Source organism: Patagioenas fasciata, chromosome 12 (assembly GCF_037038585.1).
Source record: "Patagioenas fasciata isolate bPatFas1 chromosome 12, bPatFas1.hap1, whole genome shotgun sequence".
In the NCBI taxonomy this organism is placed as follows: Eukaryota; Metazoa; Chordata; class Aves; order Columbiformes; family Columbidae; genus Patagioenas; species Patagioenas fasciata.
This window is the reverse complement of record NC_092531.1, coordinates 23,085,534-23,109,399: the sequence shown is the minus strand read 5'-3', so window position 1 is coordinate 23,109,399 and position 23,866 is coordinate 23,085,534. Positions and strand designations below refer to the sequence as shown.

The 23,866-nt window shown below is 44.6% G+C and overlaps 1 protein-coding gene and 1 long non-coding RNA gene across 3 annotated transcripts in view; one reads left to right on the top strand and one right to left on the bottom strand.

Annotated features, from left to right (window-relative positions):
- Window positions 1–5,540, bottom strand: part of HDGFL3 (HDGF like 3) — a 35,379-nt gene extending 29,839 nt beyond the window's left edge. The window contains exon 1 of the mRNA XM_065847566.2: window positions 5,387–5,540. Within this exon, the coding sequence (XP_065703638.1) occupies window positions 5,387–5,470 (84 nt within the window). The 5' untranslated portion in view covers window positions 5,471–5,540. The remainder of the gene's footprint in view (window positions 1–5,386) is intronic.
- LOC139828963 (uncharacterized) lies at window positions 5,064–21,365 on the top strand. Of its 2 annotated transcripts, none has more exons than XR_011741124.1 (3): window positions 5,064–5,133; window positions 7,886–8,041; window positions 21,239–21,365. It is a non-coding gene; the product is annotated as an uncharacterized lncRNA (long non-coding RNA). The 2 variants fall into 2 exon arrangements; XR_011741125.1 differs by lacking the exon at window positions 21,239–21,365 and adding an exon at window positions 13,239–16,162.
- The last annotated feature ends 2,501 nt before the right edge of the window (window positions 21,366–23,866 follow it).

Below are 23,866 nucleotides of genomic sequence, written 5' to 3'. Positions count from 1 at the left end.
AACAAGGCAAAAGTGAGGTCATAAGACAGCAACCAAAAGGGGAAAAAGGAGAAAAGCACATGGTGAAGGACTGGACAGGTCCCAAATGGCCAAGGAGAAAAGCTGAAAAGACTGCAGAATGGGTTTTGGCAGAAAAACACAGAGAAAGATCTGTTGTCTATTTCTGATGGACCCTTTGAAGTTTTCTGGATCTAATCTGATTTTTGCCTGTCATTCTTTGCCAAAAAAGATAAACCCTGCCATGGAAAATCTACCTTCCCTTATCCTTATACTAGTAAGAAAACAAATGGTCTGTTTTAAATATCAAACACTTCAAATGTAGAATCTTTCTTCTATGATGTGTTTGAGGGTTTGATTTTTCCAAGCTGTCACACTTGCCATTACAACTGACCAAAGTTGTTCCTGGTTAAGGATCTTGTATTTGCCCAAACTATGGCAGGACATGGGCCTCAGTCCACACAGACGACCCACCAGCTCCATCCTCGCCCCACTGAACGGGAAGAGAGAGGTTTATTCACCAAAGTGCCTGTGTAGGGGTGTCCAAACTACACATATTTCATTTCTTTTACTGATGCTGAAAGTCTACTGGAATTCTGTAGTAGTAATTTCTTTTAATAGTCTCTAATATTATATTAAACTACAATACTGTAGCGTTACTAGCCTTATCTTTTTAGGCTCTAGTGTAACAGAGTTTCTAAGCACAAGCTTACCTCTAAGCCTTTCCCTTGGATTACTTTAGTTCATACTTTAAGGTGCCTTCACTTTCATGCCTTGCTAGATGGGGAACATGGTCAACAATACTGAAAAAACACGCTCAGCTAAACATTATCATGTAATCCTTACATTTGCAATGCTCAGCCTGCCACAGACACTAGTTCCCATTAAAATGATAACATTTATTATGTATTACTCTAAGCAATACACCGAAAACTTCATATCCATTTGCAACTCTGACACATTAAAATGCCCCAAATACCATTTTGCCGTTGCTATTGGCAGATGCTCTTTAATAGCGATATTCACATATGAGGACTGTCAGCTAACCAGCAAACCTGAAGGTCAAGTAGGTGTTAACTCAGAGTAGTAATAAAGGACCTGGACAAAACAAACAGGATCCCAGAAAACGGGAAATTCACCTTCACAAGACAGTAAATACACGTAAATAATAGTTAGTGCGACACTGGCACTTTAAAGGCTGCGTTCTCCCCCAGCACAAAACGCTCTGAATAGCTCTAAACATTCATGTGTTTTACACTAAGACACACTGTCTTACCTGCTTGGATCTCCTTTGTATTGGCCCAAATCAACTTTACCATCCCCACACAAACTATTTGTGTTCACCCAAATCTAGTTCTGGGCTCCCCAGCTGCAAGAACCCATGTTTCTGTTCAATAATGGCATTAGCCATTTTCATGGGCATGCTCTTATTTTATTGAGGTCATTCCAGACTTTTTCCTCCGCTCTCTACAGCTGCATTAACAGCTTCCTTCCTATTTTTAAATCAGCAGCTAATTTCAGCAACTAAGTGCTTATTGTTTCTACAGGGTCACTCATAAAACAAACACCATTATTGATCTTCCTGAATCTACCACCAGTTTTTCCCTTTTATCTCATCCGAGTGACTACTCAAGGGGCAATTTCTCAATAAGCCAGGACATCTATCCTAGATAAACCAGGGTATTTGAAGAAAGACATTTTTCTGTCTATGTGTGCTAATACAGTTCCTATCACAGCCGCAGCCAAGCAACTCATAAATGTTAGTGATTTTGACTCCACACCACCTCACCTTTTTAAAGGGAAAAGTGTTGTTAACTGTCACTTACAAACAGGGAACTAAGACAGTGCTTCAAAAGCAAAGACCACTCATGAAATGTAGAACGAATCAAATCCTTATTTCCCGTATTTTAATCACAACAGCACCTTCCCTGGAAACACAATTGCGTATTTGTTCCATTACAAAAACTGATGACCTGGCCAGTTGTATTTATTCTGCATTTCTGATGAGCATCTGACATCACGGGCTAACACAAAAACCACGTTAAACCAAACTGCTGCCAGAATGTTATCTACTGTTATTAATACAATTCAATACAATTCTTGGCGCCTAAGCCCTAAACCTATTCACTGTCTTCCAGTTAAGCTAAAGAAAACTTTGGCTTTGCCCATGAAAATGCAATACTAAAGTGCAAAGCAGCCCTTCCAGGTAGTAAGACCTAAGTGACATCTTTCAGACACCAGGTATCTAAAAGCATCTTTTGAACATAGTGGTTTTATTCACCGATTCTATTTGAACAGGGTATGTAAAGATAAGATTTACCGGCCATTACTGTTTTGGCTAAGTGTGGTAAGTTTGGTCCCTTTCCAATAAACTCTACACTAACACACAAATAAACTTTAAATGTAGTTTATAACAGACCATCAATTATAAGACTAAATTTTTCAGTGGTCCCTGGGCTTATCATCGGTACCTGGCCACTTTCTTCGCGGTTTCTCTCTCTTTACTCACAGCGACGAGAGTCAGGCCTGCAGTCTTGTTCTTCTAACGAGAGGCAAGAGGAACTGAGCGGGGCGCGGATCCCAGTGAGATCTGCTGCATGACACTACAACGCACACAAAAATACACGGCTGATTCTGAGCCAGGTCTGTTATGTCTGTGCCTTCATGGAAGGGCAGGCAGATTCGCTCTGTCCTGCTCTAACACGTCTCAGGTTTATTAAACACAGTTTAAGGAGTTTATCCCTAGACAGGAAATTCAAGCCAAAGGGCTCTGAGATGCAAACCACCATGTGGTAGACGCAATAATACTGCCATTTAAATGTATTATTACTTGTATTATTAAGCTAATGTATCAGCATGAAATATGTAAGTTTTTACATGAGAATACAAAGATCAAACACACTAATTGCACAATGAATAGAGAAGCAGGTAGCAAACACTCAAGGATCTGGAAACAAGTGAATCTGCTGGATAAAAGGCACTCAGTTAATCAGAGTATCTGAGTTGCATTCTCAACTCAAATACTTCCTTTCTTTTAATTTGTATATAATAATGTTTTGTGGGAAACAAAATGAGACTAGTCTCCTCAGTAGGTTTTTCCTTTGCTTAAGAAAGTGTGCATCAGGCAAGACCTGTCAGCCAAGATGAAGAAAAGTCCTAGTACAGATGGTATAAACTCTTATTTTTCATGAGCAATACATCAGGTTTAGGTAGCAATCAGCCTGATCTAACATGAAATTGTACGTAAGTGCATTACATGTTACAAGAGCGCATTCTGCGTCTCTTGACACCCAGGTGAACTGAAACCCAGTACTGATGCTCCCCTAGCCTGGCCGCTCTCTTCCTACCTGATGGTAGACTCTGGGCTTTCCACAGTTTCCACCTCCACTTCCTAAGTCATGTTAAAACTACACACGGCTTTGTCTTCACTTGTACTTTACATCCTATTAGTTTGCACAAAGGAAGGAAGTTATGTTAATAGCACACCTATTTTTTCATCCTAGTGAAGATGTACCCTGTTGGATATTCTTGCCATTCAAATACCTATTTAGACACCCAGTCAAAGGCTATGACCAGCTGCCTAGTATATAAAGGTGTTGCTAAAGGCAAGAAAATGCCATTAAAACAGAAGACCCTGTTCTGCTGCTGGGTAAACAAATGGGAGTTTTAGCAAGTCTCAAAAAGGAAAGGGATTAACATGCTTCAACGTGGTAATGGTCTCAACTGCTCACATTAGAATTTTCACAGTAAATTAAAGCACGACAGAGGTAGGAAAGAAGTCAATTTTCAGTGGCTCATGCTGTTCTGCTGACATAAATTGCCATTTTTTAGTCAGTATATCCACCAATCTGTATAATGATAGAATAACAAAACCACAACATAGTGTTGATTAAGTTCAGCCTTTTGCATGCTAATTGTAGCCTGTTCTGCCAAAATAATTGAATGCATCACCTTATTTACATGCCTCTAGATATTCAGCACCCTCTCACTATTCTTCCTTTACTGACCCTTGCTTAAGCCTGTGGTGCTGGCCTTCCCTCCTGTAACTGCTGTTCAACACTTCTGCTTCCTTGGTTATCCTCAGGACACCTTTCAATTCACTTCCCACCTCCATCCTCTTCCTGAGCTCTCTTGTCAAGTGCAATGTTACATGTCCGTCCATCTTTATCCTGCCCATCTACGTTTTCCCGCATGTTGTATACAACACTTCACTATCTTCACGCTCTTTACAAAGATCAGTAACTACCCTTTGCCTACAAAATGACAGCATGGACCTGGCCCTGGTAAGGCTGGAGAAGACAAGTGAATACAGACTCGGCTGATGCCTGCCAATGAGTCCAAACAACACGTGTTGCACGGTGAGTTTACACAACAGTGACCAAAAAGCGGGGAAGGGACAGGCCGTGGTACCCATGGTACCAGACCCTCTGGAGAAAGCTCTGCTCTGTGTTATTGTGGCAGCACCCAAAATGAACCTTTAAATACAATGGGGTGCTTCTCTGACTGCCAAATGCCCACGATGCCTTTGAACCTCAGTTATATCACAGCGGCATAAACCAAAAAACGACAAAGGGCTGTGAAAGCAAGCCAACACAGTAAAAGGCAGCATAAAGCCAGGGGCTGAGCGGGAGGCCCAGCACCCAAACAGCCTCAGCAAAGCGGCGCGGCCACCGCGGGGCTGTCAGCACCCGGATGGGCACCGCGGCACAGTCAGGCCCGGCTTCCCCTCAGCCAGCCGCCCCACGCCGGGCCGGGCCGGGCCTCCCGCCTCCCCGTGCCCACCGCCCCGGGGACACCCGCGGCCGCTTCCCCCTGCGTGCCCGCGGCCTCGCCCCTCCACACATGCCCCCCTCCGGCCCCGGCCCTGCCCCACGCCGTGCCCCCTTCCGCACGGGTCTCCAGGCCTGGGCCGAGGCCTTGTCTCCCACCCGGGCCCCGGGCCGCGCAGAGCCCGCGGGAGGCGGCCGCCCTGCCCTGCCCTGCCCCAGGCGGCGGGCCCGGGGGGAGCTGGGGGCCCCTCTGCCCCAGAGGGGAGCCGGGGGGCCGGGGCGAGGGAGGGCGTATAATAAACAGCATCGTTGTCATGCGGGCAGGGCTGCCGGCTCCCCAAGCCTCCTCCCCGCGATAACAGCCCAGGTACAGCCCGCGCTCGCCCCCTCCCTCCCTCCTCCTCCTCCTCCTCCTCCTCCCGGGGGGCCGGGGAGAAACCTGAAGATCAAAGAAAAGATGCACAATAATAACGGGGTGGGCGCGCACCGCGGCCCCCGGTGCGGCGGGGTCGGGGCCGGGGCCTCCAGCGGAGCCTCACGGCGGCCCGGCCACTGCCCGCCCGGCGGGAGGGCGAGGGGGGCGGCGGCGCGGGGTCCGGCGCCCCCGCCGCGGTACTCACCCGGGCCGGCCAGTGCGGGTACCCCTTCATTTTGGCGAACACCAGGTCTCCAGCCTTGTATTCTCGGGGCCGCGGACGAGCCATCGGGAGCCGCCGCGGGAGCTGCCGTGTGTCCCCCCGCCCTCCCACACCCCCCGCCCCGCACACGCCGCCCCGGGGGCAACCGGGCGAGCCCCCGCGGGGTGCGATGCGCCCGGGCACGGGGCGCAGCCGGGAGCGGGGCCGGGCCGCGGGCAATCCCCGATCTCTCCGGCGGCGGCGGCGGCGGCAGGAGGAGATGGGGTGTGTGTGTGAGTGTGTGTGTGTGTGACTGTGTGTGTGAGTGTGTACGCGGGGGAGGGGGAGGCCTTGGACACAACCCCAGCAGCCCCCGGTACCAGGGAGCCGGCTGGCGGCGGGGCGCCTGGCCGGGCGGGGGCGGCCGGGGAGCCCTCACCCCGCGGCGGCGGGCGGGCGCGGCGCTGCCCGCGGCCCCCCCGTGCGAGCTGGCTACGCCGCCCGCTCCATCCCCGCCGCAGCCGCCGCGGCCCCGGGAATATGGAGCCGTCTCCTCCGAATTACTCCTCGGGCAGCGACCGAAAACAGGATCTTCTTATCCGCCCCCCCGCCCGCGCCTCTCCCCGCGCTTTCCCTTCCTGTTATTTTCTAGGTACACAGATCGGTTTCTATGAAAATAGGAGAGCAGAGAGCGGCTGCAGTCCCTCCCGGCCCTCCCTTCCCCGCTGAAGCATGACATGGTTCTTTATGCGCGCCCGACATGGAGGCTGGCGACGAGGAGAAGGCGGCTGAGCGCGGCTGATTTTTGCGGCAGGGCCCCCGACTTCCCCCGGCCACTGGCTCCCGGCCCTTGGGCCTGGGGGTGCCCTGTCCCCCCTGTCCCGGAGGCCAGGACCCCGGCACAGATCGGCTCCCTGGGTGCCCTGGGCTCCCCGTGCGGCTGGTGCACACCCTGTGGGCAGCCCCCCTTGCTGAGGGTGCCCGCAGACCCCTGGCGTGACCCCGACCCCACATGCAGCCAAACCCCTGCCCCACACAGACCTCTGGGCAAAGGCTCTAGGGCACAGGGTTTTCCCAATTTCCGTACCCCGGGTTTTCCCCACCGCCAACCCCTCCGCCTTCATTCTCAGCCTAAAACTCAAAAAATCCACAGCCACAAAGACCTGGACCTGGGATCTGCTTAAATTCACAACAGGGGCGTCCCCTCGGAGGGCACTTGGGTCATGGCTCTCGGTGCCAGCTATTACAAACATGCATCTCCGTCAAAGGGAAGCAGTGGGAACTCGCAAATCCAAACCCCAGATATCGCTGCTTTTACCAAAATGTTACCAGTTGGAGTTGTAATGTTCAGAAAACAATTATTATTGCCATCTATTATACTGAAGTATTGTCTAGAGGATCAAAACTAGGAGGCACCTGCAAGCTGGGCCACAACTGAAAAAGTTTAGGGAAGGTTTTTCTGCAGGTTTGGCTGGGACTGTAGGAGTGGGTTCCCCAGCTATTCCAACATGCAAGATGGCAAGTGTCCCCTTTGGGGTTAGGGAGGCAGCTCTGGCTGGGTGCTGCTCACCTGGCTGTAGGCAGTTCCTGATGATGGGGAGGAAATAAGGTGGCTGAAGGCTGTACGGTTACGTTTCAGGCAGGGAGTAGATGGGCCATAGAGAGCACCACCAGTCTGTAAAAGCTGGTAATGGCAGAGAGAGAAAGGAACACGTCTTCTAGCACCTGTACCTGGGCTGCAACAGGACCAAGAAGACTCTTAGTGTTTATGGTGTCCCCAGATGTGGCTCTGGTACCCAAATGCTGCTGTCGGTAGTAGCTGAGTCAATAAAGTTTGTCAGTCTGGGTTGTAAAACAGGATAAGGCCTTCTCTGCTGGGGGAAGCGCTGCTGTAAAACCGTTAGCTTGGGTATCAGTAGCAACCTAACAATGGAAAAAAAATCCAAGAAGCTGGATGAACACTGAGATGATCGGCTGGCACCGTGCTCGCTGCTGTTATCTGTTTCTGAAGTACCGAGATCAGTGGCAGGGTTGCCAACGCAGCCACCTTCAGTATAGACATGTGGCCAAACAGCTCACTTTCACTTTCACATCAGATAGGATTTTGCATCCGTTTAAACTGATACCTCATTTCAGCTTAAATTCCCTTCAGAAAAATGTGATATGAAATCTCTAAGTGCGGGAGCTGTGGACTCTATCCAAAATAGTCCTGTGTGTTTTGTCTCACCTCCCATACCTTTACTATCTCCCCAAACCAGCCTTATGTCTGGAATACTTTTATCTACAGATATAAATAGTTCTTTCTAGTAACTTATTTAGTGACCTTAAATCGGGAATGAACAGGATATATGCTGATTTCTTCCCAAAGGAAACTGTACACATTATATACGCATCCATGCAATAATGTATTGCTAATGTCGGAATAGCAAAATTTGAAGTGACTAGATACTGAACTACAACATCTAATTGAAATGTCTGCTTTTTCACTTCTGTTTGTCCCAGCACTGATGTCTGCAGAGGATGCAGTGAATGAATGATGTTGCTAGTCTGCAGTGAAAATAATCACATACTGAGCTCCAAAGAAAACTCATCCCATGGACGTGCAAGGATGCAGCTCTCTTTTGTGTATAGGCTGCAAAGGATAAATGAGTTGCTAAGGTAAGAACTCTGCTCAGGTTTGGCCAGTTCCTCCATCAAGCCATGGTTAAGATGCTGAGAATGGATGGGGAAGATAAAGCAAATTTCCCTGCTGATAAATGAAAAACCAAACCAAACATTACACACATCAACAGCATGGCAAGCCACCTCAGCACAAGCAGCAAAGGAGTTTCTTAGTGTGCATAACCCCCCCAGCCACTCATTACAGCGTACAAAGCCTGGGATCTTCTGCTATGTCACCTGTGTCCTGTTCCTTTCTCTTCTATTACAAAGGGGAGCCCATCTACCCCTTCTACACAGAAGTAGGAAAAATGAGTGAAGAGGGTGTCTTCCAAACACTTCAAGAGCAACTTCAGGTCACAAGAGTGCATGAAGGGGCGCGAAGGCTTGCTAATGTATACGCTACATGTATATAGGCCACTACCACACCACTGAGTTTTGCTTTCCCAATAATTCTCAGGAAACGATGTTCTTAAGCTACTGAGAAGCTTTAAGCCAGTCCTGATAATTTCCCCCCTATTCATATGAGGAGAAAAATAGCTACATTCCTGGTTGACAGTTTTCATAGAGAAATAATTCCATCGATTCAAAACTGTGGTTGAATCTTTAAGGAAAGAGCATGTGGACATAAAAGGGCTAATTTCAAAAGCACCCTCCAAAGTCATGAATAAATATTTAAAGATACGTAAGTTTTGCATGCAATACTCCATGCTCATAGTTTTGCAGACATATATTGAACATTTGTATGCAAACTGTCTTGTGCATGGACCCTATTCATGCCGCTATCTTGCACTTGCCATTTTGTGTGATGCTGCCTATATTGTGTCTGTAGAAGCCACACAGATTATTATATTGGCCTCTGAAATTCTGTCTCTGGCCACTTAAAATTTTCGCTTTCCCCACTCAAAGCCCTTCTGCGATCAGACTATAAATGCTCTGCAGCATGGCCGCTTGTGTAATCAACTTTACTGGAAGATCCTGAAATAAAATGATTTATTTTTACTTACATCTATCTATAGCCAGTGTAGTTTTCTTTCCTTCTGCATTTCCTTTTCCTGTATGTAAAAATGTATCAGTGATGATTACGATGATTAGTATTTTGCTTATGTCCACAGTAAGCTGGTGCTTGTCTGTTAAATATTTTAATAGAACATTGTTCTGAGTCACAACTGAGCCATTCCCCTGTGCAAGACATGTCTGAGAGCACTGTCTGCAATCACAGAGGTACTTATGTCAGGCAGAAAGAGGCCATGATGCTATATGTCCATCCTGACGCGCAGAGAAAGGCACTTAGCATGCCTATTAGGATATTCTTAATTACTGGAGATAAGAAGCTCACTGGGGGATCTCAAGCCTTCCCTGTAATAAGCTTAGAAGGGAGAAGGGTGTGTATCATAGCTGGACTGAGTTATCTGTGCTCAGTTTCATGAATCTTCTTATGTTATACACTGGAGTGGTCTCCTAATCATGTTAAATTAGATGATCTTTAAGGTGATTGCTTTCCATGTTGCAGAGGTGTGAACACGTATCCTAGAGGCAGAATAGATCGTAGCACTTCAGTTAAAATTAACTTCGTCCCTGGCTGGGAGCCTTCCACTATCAGCTGGAAAGGTTCGTCTGAGATGGGAATGCGTTGCTGCCATTCCTTGTTCTCTACAGGCATTTCAACCAAAGCTACAGCAGACAAGAGATGCCTACAGTTAAAGCTGCTTAACAATTTCAAATTCAAACCTTTGCTTTCCGTTGCTTGTGTATTTTTCATAATGGAACCATTAGAATTTAAATTTTCCATGATGATCGTGTGACTAAAAATCAAAACTCTTCTGACAATGAGAGTAGAAGAAATAAATGCAAAATTACCAAATTGCCAGGTACCTCTTTTTATCCTAAGAATATCCATTAAAATGTAGTCAAGTTGCAAGGCTGAAAAGCATTCATACATGCTCACTAGGGTTTGATAAACAAGTGTCAGATGTTCTGTCTGGACTAAACGTGCTCTAGGCTAAAGTGAATGTGATTCAGCTCATGACTGGAGATGACTGTGGAAGCAAAGCCCACGAGAGGAAAACATGGCTGTGTCCCTGCGGGTACCCGGGCCAGGTATCAGAGCGGAGTGACCAGACCTGCATGCACAAACTGGGAAACCTGGAAGGGGAGCAGGAGCTAAAGCCTGGGAAAGACGTGAGAAAAGCAGGATTTGTGAATACAGAGGTGAAAGCAGCCACAATCACAATAACACATGGATTCCAGAATACCTTAGCATACATGAAGAAAACCCACACATTATCTCCCAAAATTCTGCGGCTCAGTACATCTCGTTCTCTGCTGGTAACTTCTCCATGCAAAGACTAATGATCTGTTAGTTAATGATCTGTTACTGTGTCATCATTAACTCATCAGCTTACGTGGAAATCTTGACACTGCATCCAAAGGTAGTGGACTCTATGACCTGCTAGAGTCTCTAAGTGGTAACCAGCCTGAGATTTTGTGTTGGGGGGGAAAACCAACCAAACCAACCCAGAAAGGGATTATTAAAGACTCTATCACAAACGTCCCAAGAAGACAGTAGAACTAAAGTTGCACCAGCACCCTGAGCCCAAGTGTTTCCCAACATCTGACTACCTGACTTTACAACTTCACTGTTCTTTGGATTTTCTCTTGCGGCATGTGAGATGCTTTAGCAGCATTTTGTTGAGAAACACTCATCAAAATCTAATACTTCTATTAGTATCCACTAAACATTACCCATGATATGAAGATTATCTTGTCAGACAGAAGTTGCATGGTCTACTTTGCTGTTCCCATAATTTTAAGTGTTTGGTAGAGACATCACTCATTACAATGAAACTAATGACTTCTCATCTCCATTTGATATGCTAATCTATAAAATGCCTCTTCAAATGGCCAGGTGAGAAACTATGATCTCTAAAGCTACAAAGCCATAATACCTAGGAAAGAAAACCTGCAACAGATATTTCTCCTCTAGAGAAATATTTTAGATGTGTCATCTAAAGCCTCAGAAATTTATTGGGTGAGAAATATGTTGAGAGTTGACAGGAAAAATAAATTTAGTGCCAGATTCATGACACTTACACCATCGTAGTTTCCCCTCATAAATACTGGAGAAAAGGATTTCTCTCACATGCCCTCTGGTACATTCATCAAAGTGCCTTTTGGAATGTGACTTCATGAATAATTACATCCCGACACGGACAACAGAACATATTTATTTAAGGAGCTTTTTAACTTCACTTTTGTGTCACCTGAATGACGGTGCCAGAAGCCAGGGAACAGAAAGAAATCATGTAACCTCTTGAGATTGTGACTGTTTTGTTCCGTAAAACCCCTCTCAGGGGCTGCAGTTTGATGTTGGGATGTACCTGTTTCTCTGGAATTCACAGCTCCAGAACCCAAGCTCTGAACCTCATCTGTTGTAGTGCAGTGTGATGCGTAGGTGTTATCCCAGGGGAAAAAACCCAAGGAATTAATTGATAATTCAGTCAGGAGTTTCTTCTTTAACATAACGCAGACTGAACAACTGGAATGTCATCCCAACTCTGTTGAAATCGGTAGGAAACTCTCAGCATTTTTCCTGTGATGTCACCTCTCAAGCTTTCTTCTGATCATCTTCCGCTATTCCAATGGTCAACATCATCAAACACTCAGTGACTCAAATCTATGAAATGGGTCTTATCTCCCCCCACCTCTTTTACCGAGGCCACATCCAAATCTTACTGTCTTTCTTTACCCATGAACATTTTTCTCCTCCGTGAAGGTACTTTTCTCCAGAGATCACCACTACGTGTTCTTTCTGGCCCTCTCCCATCCACATACCCTCTTTCTCCAGTGCGTGGGAAGCAAGTGGGTGTGTGGGACTGAGCTCCCTACTGGGGTTAACCCAGAGCAAAGAAGCAGCAGGATGCTCCGTACAGCGAAGCCAATGTGCAAAACACAGATACGGCTTTGAGGAGAGTCCTCAGAGGCCGTGTGGCCATGGTGATGCTGGGGGTGATGACCACGGTGGGTGCCAGGATGAGAATGGACATGAAGAAGGGTTTGGGGAAGTGGATATGGATGGTACTGCACCTGATGGGTTACTTTCTCCCTCTCCCTCATACCCAACAAAGAAGGACCCAGCTCTCTGGGCAGCCACTCCTTTCGTCTCCATGGAGTGAAGGGAAGCTGGAAGGGAGGGACTGGAGCTGCTGAATCCACCACCAGCACCCTTGCTCTGAAATGCTATCACTTTAGCCTTCTGGTGTACTCGGAAAGATCAGCACACCGCCCCGCGCAACACGAGAACTGCTTCCAGCTGCCTCCCGTGAGAGCTCCTTAAAAGCATATTTCTTCACACATTCCACATACCCACCACCTCCAGATCATGTTTCTTGCGATGGCTTGCAAGACTGCCCCTTCCTACTTACATCTTGTCATGTGGCGGCCACATGTCGATCGTTTCCCCATTAACCATGCCAAACCTAATATCCTGCTCACCTATTTGTCTCTCAGAGATCTCCAGCCTATACTCCCTGCTTGTGACGTCCCCTTCGGATCCTGATTCTCAAGAAGCACAACCTCATTTCTTTTGAACTCCTTCCCCAAAACTCCATCTCTCCCAGACACTTAGGACAGCTGATTATGTCTCCACATCTCTAATGAGTGAGGGTTAGCATAGGAATGCAAAGAGCCTGGAATTAAGGTGGCATGTAGGATAAGAAGAAATGGTCATGAGGAGGATGTGGAGGAGGAAAGGAAGTTAGCATGCTTAATAACAATTAAGATCATAACTTGTAATTAACATGATTTGCCTGGCATTTCAGTGATCCCTTTGTTGTATCCCTTTGTTGTATCCCTTTCCCCATAGTCAGACCTTGTTTTCCTCAACACTGCCCTCTTCAAAGAAGGCATGGTTTTCTTCTTCTGAGTTTGGAAAGTTATATGTTTATAAATAATAAATAGAATAATCATAAATCAGGGCTACTGCACTTGCTAGCAAGCAGCCGATATGCGCTAGGTCTCTTAGAAGTCAAAGGGTCTGTTTCTGCTACTGTGTATGCAACTGTGTATACTTTGGATACAGTGAAGTTGCTTTTGATTCATATAACTGAGAAAGTGAGTTGCTAAAATGTAAAATCTCAATGACATACAATGATAATAACAATATTTCAAAATAATACACGTCCTAACTGATTTGCAGAGAAATTATTACAAGCCAGGAAATGTACATCTTTCTGGAGAAGTGACAACATCACTACTGAATTAGAACATAACGACTTGGTAAGGAAGTGGCTTCTTTCTGACCACTTGTTTATTTTCTTCTTTAGCTGTCATTATGTTTAAATGGATGCTATCTTATCGAACATAAATACTAGTTCAAACCTCCCCACTGTAGTACAGGGAACTACAATGTTTCAGAATAAACAGAAAAATGATATCTATCTTCACTGGGTAGCAGCAAGGGGCTTAGTATATTGCTGGAAGACAAGCATTAAATATTTAGGCTGGTTAGTATTAAGAAAGTCAAAGAGAATATTATGAGATGAAGCAGCCAAACAGAATTGGCAATGATAGTCTTATAATGGGCAGGTATTTATAGACTGTTACTCCCACTGGACATGATGCTCCTGGCTCACTCAGGCAAACCTCCCACGGAAACTTTCAAAGGGCACGTTGCCTGTCTAGAGATGAGCAGGGACTTTGGGTCCAAAAGCGATATCCAAATCTTCTATCCATTCATGTATTGCCTGTATCCCACGCAGTGTCCTCCCCCGGCCACCGCCACCCTCCCAGCACAGGTCTTACCTTACAGTGGGACCTCAGGGAACTCACTGCATGTAGACTTCAGCATCCGATAGAGAAGGATTCAAACCAATACAAACTATTTATATCAGTAACATCCACATAACATCAAATTAACATTGTTAACAGGGTATATGAACAATTGAGGTTCTGGGCAGTAATATAAGGCAGTAACAGCATGGTGTTCTGTAACTGAAAACCATCAGTTGTTTAACATCAAGTACTGGCCATCATGTAGACTTTGTGCAATTTGTTTGTCTGTTTGTTTCAGCAATGGGACTTTAAATGAACGGGCAAAAGGTGGTTCCGTTTTGTGTTCATTTCTCAAAGTCAAGAAAGTCACAACAAGTATACACATTAAAGCGAGGAATTAATACCTCAGCAAATATGTAGTTTACAAGAATTGCAATCGCAACAAAGGTCAATAGGCCAAATGCTCTTGGTGCAGCTTTGCTGGCACCAATATAAGGAAGAATTTGGCCAGCGTGTACCTGGGGTACCCGGTTCTCTGCTGCACGAGGCGATGAAAGGGAGCGGGCTCACACAAGCCTGTGAGAGTAAAGCTCCCGTTAATTCTGACCGCCCACCTGCACAACCAGCAAGATTCTGTACTTGAGTCCTCTAGACAGGATTTCAGTCTTATAAATACTACATAGTTCTTCACACTTACAGACTACGAGTAATGAAAAAGCAGATTATACTAAATGGTATACATATATCACATGGAATTGGATTCAGTGAAGTATACACACACAAAGCTGACGTAAACCTTCAGACATCAGGAATGTTTTATGCACATTCCTTTATTTCATTGAATATGAACTCGTTCTCCCTCTCACACACACATTCTCATACGCACAGATACTATAACGAACCTACTGGTTCTTAGTGATCCTGAGAATCCCTGAAGGGCTGGGCGGAGGTCCAAACAGCCGGCTCATAGTAGATCACTCTGCCATATGTTTGCCTTTCTACACAAACGTTTGCCAGGAAATCTATCACCGTCAATGCAGCACCATCATGTGACACCATCGTAAAAACGTTTATGTGCAGTCTCGTTCAGCCTTTTGCAGAGAGGGAGGTATCAGTACTGCTGCACGCTCTCTTTTAACTACCACGTTTTTTTTGTTGACAACAGCTTTGATCCTCTCAGTGTCCTTCTTCTGTCAGCAACCACTCTGGTTTGGATTAAGGACAAATGCTCCATTTCTCTCGTTTTTCTTAGCGAAGTGCCCCTGCAAGCTCCTTTATTTGAAGCTTGTGCTTCAAACACTTACAAACTATTGCTTTGAGCGGCGAGATGCTTGTCTCCAGATTCATGGCATATAGTTCCTTGCCAGACATGCCCAAGGCTGCTGCCCTCAGCTCCTGCCTCCCACTGACCGGGCAGCAGCCTGGGAGCCAAGTCAGAACATGTGCAGTTGTTATTCTGCAGCTGAGGGGAATCTGGGTTACGTTGTGATGCTCCCAAGGCCTGGAGCTTTATTGTTTCTGTCTATCCACATACTGACTGAATCACCCAGGTGTCCTACAAAAGCTCCAAGAATAAATGATTGAGTAGAATGAAGGTTGTAGTAGAGACACCTCCATATGAAAAATCCTATGGAGGCAAACTAAAGATTCTGCCTTGAAAAGACTGAAGCTGTTATGTCTTGACATTATGTCACCATGCATTGGAATATACCTGTGCAATGTCAGCAGCTCTCCTGGATTCAGTGGAGCCTTCCTGTTCTTGGCTAACAACTCTGCTGGGGACGGATTTGCTTTTAAAATGTTAATTTATTCCATCTTTAAGGCTGATTAGTCCCAAGGCTGGGCTTTTGTTTGGTTGGTCTGAATTCTTCGTCTAGGAGAAGGTGACAAGCCTGGTTTCACTTCTAATTTGTAACACCTACAGAAATCACACAACTCAGTTCTATATTAGAGCGTACACACACGCACTCTTGACACGCGGCTCTCGCTATTCAGAGGGAAAGCTTGCTTTCTGCATTTTGGTGGATTTTGCCCTAAAAGTCAGGGAGGCCCAGCTGGGGCCTCCTGCACTATTTAAAATGATACTGCTGGGCTGGTTTAGTGTGAAACTAAAACCAGATGACACTATGAGAAAGGGCTTCTCGCTTGCTTGCCAAAACATCGACAATTCCAAAATTATTCTATGCGTATTTTCATATTAATTTCTGTGATCATTTATAACATACAAATGCATTTAAAGTGGCCTCCAAAGCAAACACTCTTGCTTTCTGTTGTACTTCTAATCACGTTCTTTTCAGTGTAAAAGGAAGATAACGCTGGCTTTCTCTAAAATTAGCTTGCTTTCCGAAATACATGTACAATGACTCCTGCTTCCCTTGTGATGCTAATGATGTGCATAACAGGTAAAAATGCTAATAAAAACAACATGCGTTTTAAAGGATTCCACGGGGTACATGTTCCTTCCAGCTGCAATCTCAATTATTTCATCAGGGTTGAGCACAGTAATGTAAGTAAACTTTTGCCCAGTGTTTGATCCTCTAATGGAGTCAATTTGAAGCTTTGCACTGACTAGCCTAAGCTGGCCATGTGTTTCTTTATGGACATTTGCATTCATTTTTCTCCTTTGACACGGCCACGGCCACCAGACAGCTTCAGTAACCTAGAACGTCAACGCAGACTGGCATGCTCATGGGGATAAGCAATGCAAAACGAAGTTCAGGCACAGTGTTTGGAAATGTTATGGTGGAGTGTACAGGAAAATCAGAAATTTTCTCTTTGCACGTGTGTAGCACCTTAGTCCAGTGGAGCCTACGTCTGTGACAAATGTTTGTCACAAAACACAGATACATACGGGTTATGAAAACCGCTTACACCTGGAGAAATGAGCAACAAGCAGGTCCGATATCATAGCGAGGGTTATCACAATGTGAATTTTATTTATGATCAATAGTAAATAATGTAAAATAAATTTGAATGATTAGTTCCGGCATGTGAGGGAACCTAATCTATATGAATCCAGCTCTGTATTTCAGATAACATATTCTGTATAGTTAAAATATTTCAAGGCTACATATTCTATTTACCACAGAAAATGATGTTATTGGCGTAGATCAAAAAAGAGTCAAACAATGTGTTAGGAAGGAGGTATGAGAGGATCCTTTGCTGCTTAAACACGACTGAGATGGGTAGGTCAATGTGGCCTTTGTGTAAGACAAAGTTAGTAAAACACATGGTTTCTTCTAAAAATCAAAAGCCAAACAGCCTAGGAATTCCTAAGATATATCTAGGATTGGCATCAGAAGTGGTTTGTCAGAGGAAAAGAGGGACAAATAAGAAGAGGCAGAACATGAAAATTTACTGAGAAGGAGTTTTGAACAAGCAGTTACATAGGGAGGTTGGACTTTGGGGTGGGGTGTTGGGTGAAAGAGATTTAGGCCAAGATTATATGTTTTCTTCCGGATATTCTTTCAAATACAGAGATGTGTGCGAACTGGATTAGTCCACGAGTATTCAGTATTGGCTATTTGGTTCAACAGGAGCAGGAATGTGCTTGTATGAAAATTAACTGAAAAAAACATCATCACACAGAACCATAAAATACTAAAAGCCAGGATTTCTACCCTGGGCTTTGGTCTGAGGATAAACCAAGGAAGTTTTGGCACATTTTTCTAAGGAAAATGAGAAGTCCCCTGGGAAGCTTTTGTTTAGAAGTGAATATCCTGAGCCCTCCAAGAAGCCTGTCAGACTGTCACTCACACTGAAACCTTTACTGCCATTCCTTGTACACATGGGCAACAGCTCCGCTCCGCTCAGTGTAAAGCAGAGAAAGCTGCAGTTGTAAATGGCTAGGGAAACTGTTAAAACACGATCTATTGCATACATCATATGCATATTATGTAGCTGGTGGAGATGCTCTGTTTGAGCACAATAAAAAAAAATGTCAGTAGGAATCTTTATATTAACTAATGAACTTTGCCTGAGGGCCATTTTATAGCATAAATTACTCCGAATTGCATGGATTGTACTGTTTGTAACTCCCTACCTGGCCAAGCCAATGGACTGACAGATCAACTCCAAAGAATCCAGATGCTTATAGACATTTTAGGGTAACTTTTTGTAGATTTGGGGAGAAAATAACAGCATATGCTTCTGAGTTGCAATTTCCATGAGAAATGTTCTTTTAGTTTTGAGCTTGAATCTTATTGTCAGGAGACAAACTTGGGGCTCTTCAGACCTATGCCTCGTGGACACTTGGTGAATATCAGGAGCTTTGGTGACTGTTGTTTCTGGTGCTGGCCTAGAGCAAAACCGTTTTCCTTTCCAGAAATGCTCCTGACAGCTACCAAATTTTGTAACCTACCGGGAAAAAACTATTGTGCCAAGTCCAGCTTTAGCTTTATACAACTTGATGAGCAACTGGCCGTGCGTTGCTAGCTGTACCATCGCGTCCAAAAGCACTGCAACTATTAATGCAAGAAAATATCAGTGAGGAAGCTTCTGCAGGGCAGACTAGCACAGGGAGGGTGGCTTCAACATCTTGCTGAACATGTGTTGACGCAGTTAATGGCTCTCTCTGAAGCTGGTGCTACTACCACGGTGTATTTGCCAAAAGGACTCGTCCAGCTGGGCTTTGTCTTCTCCCTGGGGTCGCCTACATCACCCATCTCCTGCATGGCTGTTGCCAACGCCATGGCCATCCTGCTCTCTGCCAGGACACTGCTGCGTCACACGAACCACTTGTTCCCAGAGACGTTGTTGTGAACAGATCCAAGTATTTTCTTTAAAGAAAGCCATTCAGAAAGGACAGAGAGAAAGGGCACATAAAGAATGTCTAAGCTGCCATCCATGTAGCCCTTGCCAGGCCTCTGGCTTTCTCACCAGAAGGGTTTTCCAAGCTTTGTTCAAGGTAATAGTAAATCTAGATTTCTCTGAAGTACTGAACAACCTCCAGCAGAGGTCTCTGCCTACTAATAATTAAAATTTGGCTGGACTGCTTACACAGTTATTACTAAAGTTAGGCTTTGTCCCTTCACAGGGTTAAGAAAAAACCCCAAGACTTCACAAATCCAGGTGCCTGAGAAATCATCACAGGGTGGTAGTGCCCATCTGTTACATACACAGCCTCTCAAGAAAGTCTTCCTTATGTAAGCTTTTCTTAATAATTGTTGAGGTTTGCACAGCACGTGTAGCCTCTCTACCAAAACCAACACCTTCCAAAGCATGTAAGAATTAAGAGCCCCTCGTTGTTGAACACATCAGAGAATCACTAAACTGTAAATATCGTACGTCTTCTGGATGTAAAACATTCATTTCAAGGGAAGAAAAGAAACGTCTTTCTTCTCAGAGTGTCCTGTGATCCCTAAAGTGAGATTTAGCTACATTCAAGGGAACTGCTCCAAGTGACATTTAGCTTTCAGGCTACAATCTCTCTGCTTCTCATGTGGCTCTAATATAGGTGTACCATCTACTTATGAGAAAACGATCTATTTCTATGCCTACATTTCCCTGTTTTTAATTTTATTTACTAATTTACTTCACTGAGTGGGATGCACTCTTAAAAAGCAAGGTGCTAAAAATAAGGATTAAGCATTTCTACCTTTAGGTCTGGCCTCTAATTGCTCTGTGCAGCATCTCGATTTATCAAGAAACTTCAAGAAGTCTCAAACCGAGGCTCTTTTGAAGCTCAACCAATATCATCGGGGTGGGGCAGGTTCCCTTCCCTCACCTCAGGAGACAACTTTACCCTCCTGTGTGCCAAGCCGTTGGCTGGGGTGTGCATTTTGTTATGGCAGAGAACAGTGTGACATGAGAGTCTTGCAGCAGGATCACCGTGATTTCCCAGCTCATAGCACAATTGCAACACCTTCTTGTGTGTGAATGCAATAACTGTGGTACAACAATAAAATCCTTCTAATGGCTGCTCACCCTGAAAGCTTCTTGATAAACATATCCTGGTACCATCTTTCAACTGTGATGTGAAAGGGGCGCATTCCCTTCACCTCCAGCTTTCCATAGTTCCATATTTCAAACTGAAACAAGGTCAGTGACCAGTCCAGCACATCTGTGTCACCACCAGTAGCTTCTGTAACGAGAAGACCACTGGACAAAACCCACTGGAGCATACACAAGGTCTGATCCTACCAGTCTCACTGGGGTGACTCACAGCAGTAGGTTTTGTGGGGAATACCTGAAGAATCACAAGCCAATTTCTTAATAGCTCTTACTCATGACACAACATCTGGCATTATTAGATGGTAACTCTACATACATACATGATCTCACTCAATTTCCACAAAATATTACAAGTTGGGGCATTGAGGCAGCTGCATGTAATAGCACTGGGAACAGTACTGAAAACAAATTCAGCCTTAAAACACAACAAATACCAATTGCAAAATGACAAAAGGAATTATGCTCTTTGCAGCACACAGCACAAGATATACAACTTACCTTAGCACGGGAGCACAATTTACCCTGACCTACACCACCATAATCATACTGGGGTTAAGGTGGCATTATGTGGATGTGACTGAAGGCCAAATTCCAGCAGCACCGTAATTCTTTGTTCAGCTTTGACTCGCTCCCTTCTGTTCATGCAGTTAGCAGAAGGTGCATGTATTGAACCAACAGACTGATAAGATGCTCACTTGCTCAGTGTCCCCCACCAGAGCGAACCCTTTGGGACAAAGTGAAAGTGAGGAACTGCTTGTGGTTTAGCACAAGGAATTTTAATCAAACAGCAAAAAGTTCCACTATGTCTCAAACAGAATGTTTTAGCCAAATCAATGCCTGCACCTGTCTTCTGCTTATAATTCACCATGAGACAGAAGTCCCTTGGTACTCTAGTAGATATTCGTGCAGTCCTTTGAAAAAACTCACTTGCAACCCAGTAGTTCTTTGATTTGCAAACTCTGGGTAGCATTTGATTCATGTTTCAGTCCCTCTTTCCCAGCAAACACCTGCATTCCAGCTAAAGCTTGGTCCTTGTTTTGTTAGTATTGTCTCTGATTTAGGATGCTATGTTGACTTTTGGGGGAACTCACCATAAGCCAATCTGTCCTGCTACCTTGCATTTAGCCGAAAAAATGCATTGTGATGATGCTAACGGGGAGAGGCACACCTGTTTAACCTCTGGGCATCGGGATTCAGTTCTGGTTCTGATACTTCACAGTTTGATGCTTTCCTCTCACGTAGCTGCTGCAAGTCTGGATGACAGTAGATAAAGTTCCCTCTTCTTTCTATGCTGTAGGATAAACTTATAATGGAAAGACCTTGAAAGAAGCTTAAAATGGGTGGCAGGATTGTCTGGGAACTACACAAAGATTCAACTTGGACTTATGCATGTTGAGAACCTCTGAAAATCACCTACAAGTCATAAGAATATCAGAGACTATATCTGAGGAGACTATCCTTCACTTTCTCTAGAGCTGAGGACAGCAAAATTCTCCTTTATCCCAAGAACAACAAAGACACTTCCATTAACACTCCGAAGCTCTGCACCTACCACACAAGTATTACTGTGGTCTGGAACAGTAAGTACAATTGACCATATTCCTCCTTCTTACTGCTTTTTCCTTATTTTTCCATGAACGTTGTATATTACAGAATCACAGAATGGTTGAGGTTAGGAGGGACCTCTGGAGATCATCCGTTGTCCCAGAACATTTCCATGAGCCAAAATCTTTAGACCAAGACCATTACACTAGGAAGAAATCAAACAAATGGCAAGGAAAATGCATATTTATCATGTTTTGCACCTGAAGAAGCTCCAAGTGAGTCTATTTTATTTAAAGCTCACCAGGATATCACAGATTAAAGGTCTGCCTCAACTATTAACTGGATTTTGATCCATATGAGGGACCAGGATGCAGAGGAAGAGTATCAAGTAAAGAACAGATGAGCAATAAGAAAGAGAGAAGAGGCATTGGGCCTGTTTTGTGCCCAAAAGTGGCTCTGCTGTTGGAAAAGTGGGATGAAAAAGTTGATCGTTGTGTTACATAGAAAAAACCTCAAGGCACACCCAACCCAACAATATCATTCTGACACATTTTAAGCCATGCAGTTTGCAATGACAATAAACCCCCTTAGGGCACTAGTCCTTAAGGCACAAGAAGGCTGTAAGTTGGCTCTTGCACCAGGATAGACACGGGGCCATGGACCTGGGTCCAGAAGCTTGGACTATTCTCCAGCTTAGACACGGCTTCTATAAAACATACAACTATCTTGAATATCCAACGACTTATAGCTACTTCTTCCATACAGTAATCTTCTTCCACTAACGCGGCAGCATGTAATTAGACACAATGAACAACAAATAAAGCATTCCAATTCTACTGGTGATTCAGGCTCAGTTCTGGGACTTTAGAGAGGCTGCAAGGCCAAAGCACTGGGGAGGGAGCTTTCTCTTTCCAATGAATGTTTCACTTGAAAGTATTTTCTGTACACCGAATTAAACATCTTTATCTTCATTTAAAATGCTCTGAGAGTCTCCTTTGATGTTAAGTTAGGAAAGAGGTGCATTCTTTGCTCTTCGCAGAACTTGTGCAGTTTTGGTATTTGCAAAGGCACAGTATTAGTTTTCCACTTACAACCATGTTAAACAACAGGTAAAATACACATAAGAAAGAACTGTGATAAGTATACAGATAGAAACTGTAAGGAAAAGAAGGAAAAACTGGAAATCAGAAAGGTATCTTCTCCCTTTCTAGAGGAGCATCACTGCTTCGTGAGGTATTCCGAATTTCAGAAGCGGGGTGCCAAGTAGGGTGATATTTCTGGTCTGCTCCGCTAAATCACATTCTGCAGCGATTTCTGGGGTAGTGTGCGCTCACTTGAGCTTGCAGGGTCTTGGTGGTATTAATATTAGTGCAAAAGTTGTTGATGTAATATCAGGACGGTGGTCTTCTACCCAAATCCAATATGTAATTCATGTGATGAAAACCACAACTTTTCAAAGAAACATTGGCATGCTTTTATAGAAGGGTATGCAGGCTTCTTGAGTTTGCAGTACATCTCTGAATGCAAATACACATGCTTGATTTCCCCCGAGTGTTGTGTGAACAGTTATTATTACTGACCTGGAAATTATTCGACTTTCCCTATTTGACTATTGGTTTTGTCTGGGTTATATGCATCCCTGAAAACAGATGTGCAACAGTTGATATATTTCCATTACTTAACACGATCACGTGTATTTATTATCTCAAAGTCTGAAGCAGGAACAGTTGGTTTGTGCTGCGCACTTCATGATCTTGGTCTGTTGCAATGACCAACGGGGCTCATAAGACAAAATACAGTGTGTTGTGAGGAATCTATGCCAAGTGAGGCATTGCCTGGGATATTACTGCTAGGAACCTCTTGAAACAAGAGCAAAGGAAAGTTAGATTTTATTTTTCTGAAGCACGGCTGTGTAAATTTTACGCAGGCGTTACCATGTGGCGGAACCAGAATCAGCTCCTGCTAGCAATGACAAGGCACGTCTGGCCAGTTCTAACTCCATCCAGAAGAGTGCAGCAGTAGATTTATTCCCCTGCTGAACGTGTCCTCACAGGACAGACTCAGAAAATGGCAAAAAAATATATCACCCACTCCTTGCAATCATAGCCTGGCATGTAAAACAAAACAAACGCCAGTAGTGACTATTGCTTTTTAGCTCTGAAAACAGAGTAATTTAATTTTATTGCCATTTTGCTGGAAACAAAAAGGCTGATGATGGAAGAAGCGATTGCTTATGATTGCTGAAGGTATTTTTTTAATAAGGAATTAAAAGGTGGGGAAGTATAATGTCATCCAAAAACCACCTTTGCAATAATCTTCCATCGGGACACAAAAAGGATTTTATAGAACCGGATGCTTGCGTGTTCTGCAATATCACAGCGTACCTCCCAGCCTTTAGGAGCTCAGTTACTCTCACCATTTTCTCCTGAGTTCAGAAACTATTATTCTGACTAAGGCATAAAATGCCTTTGCAGAGCTTTACTTAAAATTAAAAAGAAAGATAAGAGTTACAGCTGGAGTTTTCAGGCAGGTCCCCTGAGCTTCTTTGGAACCACC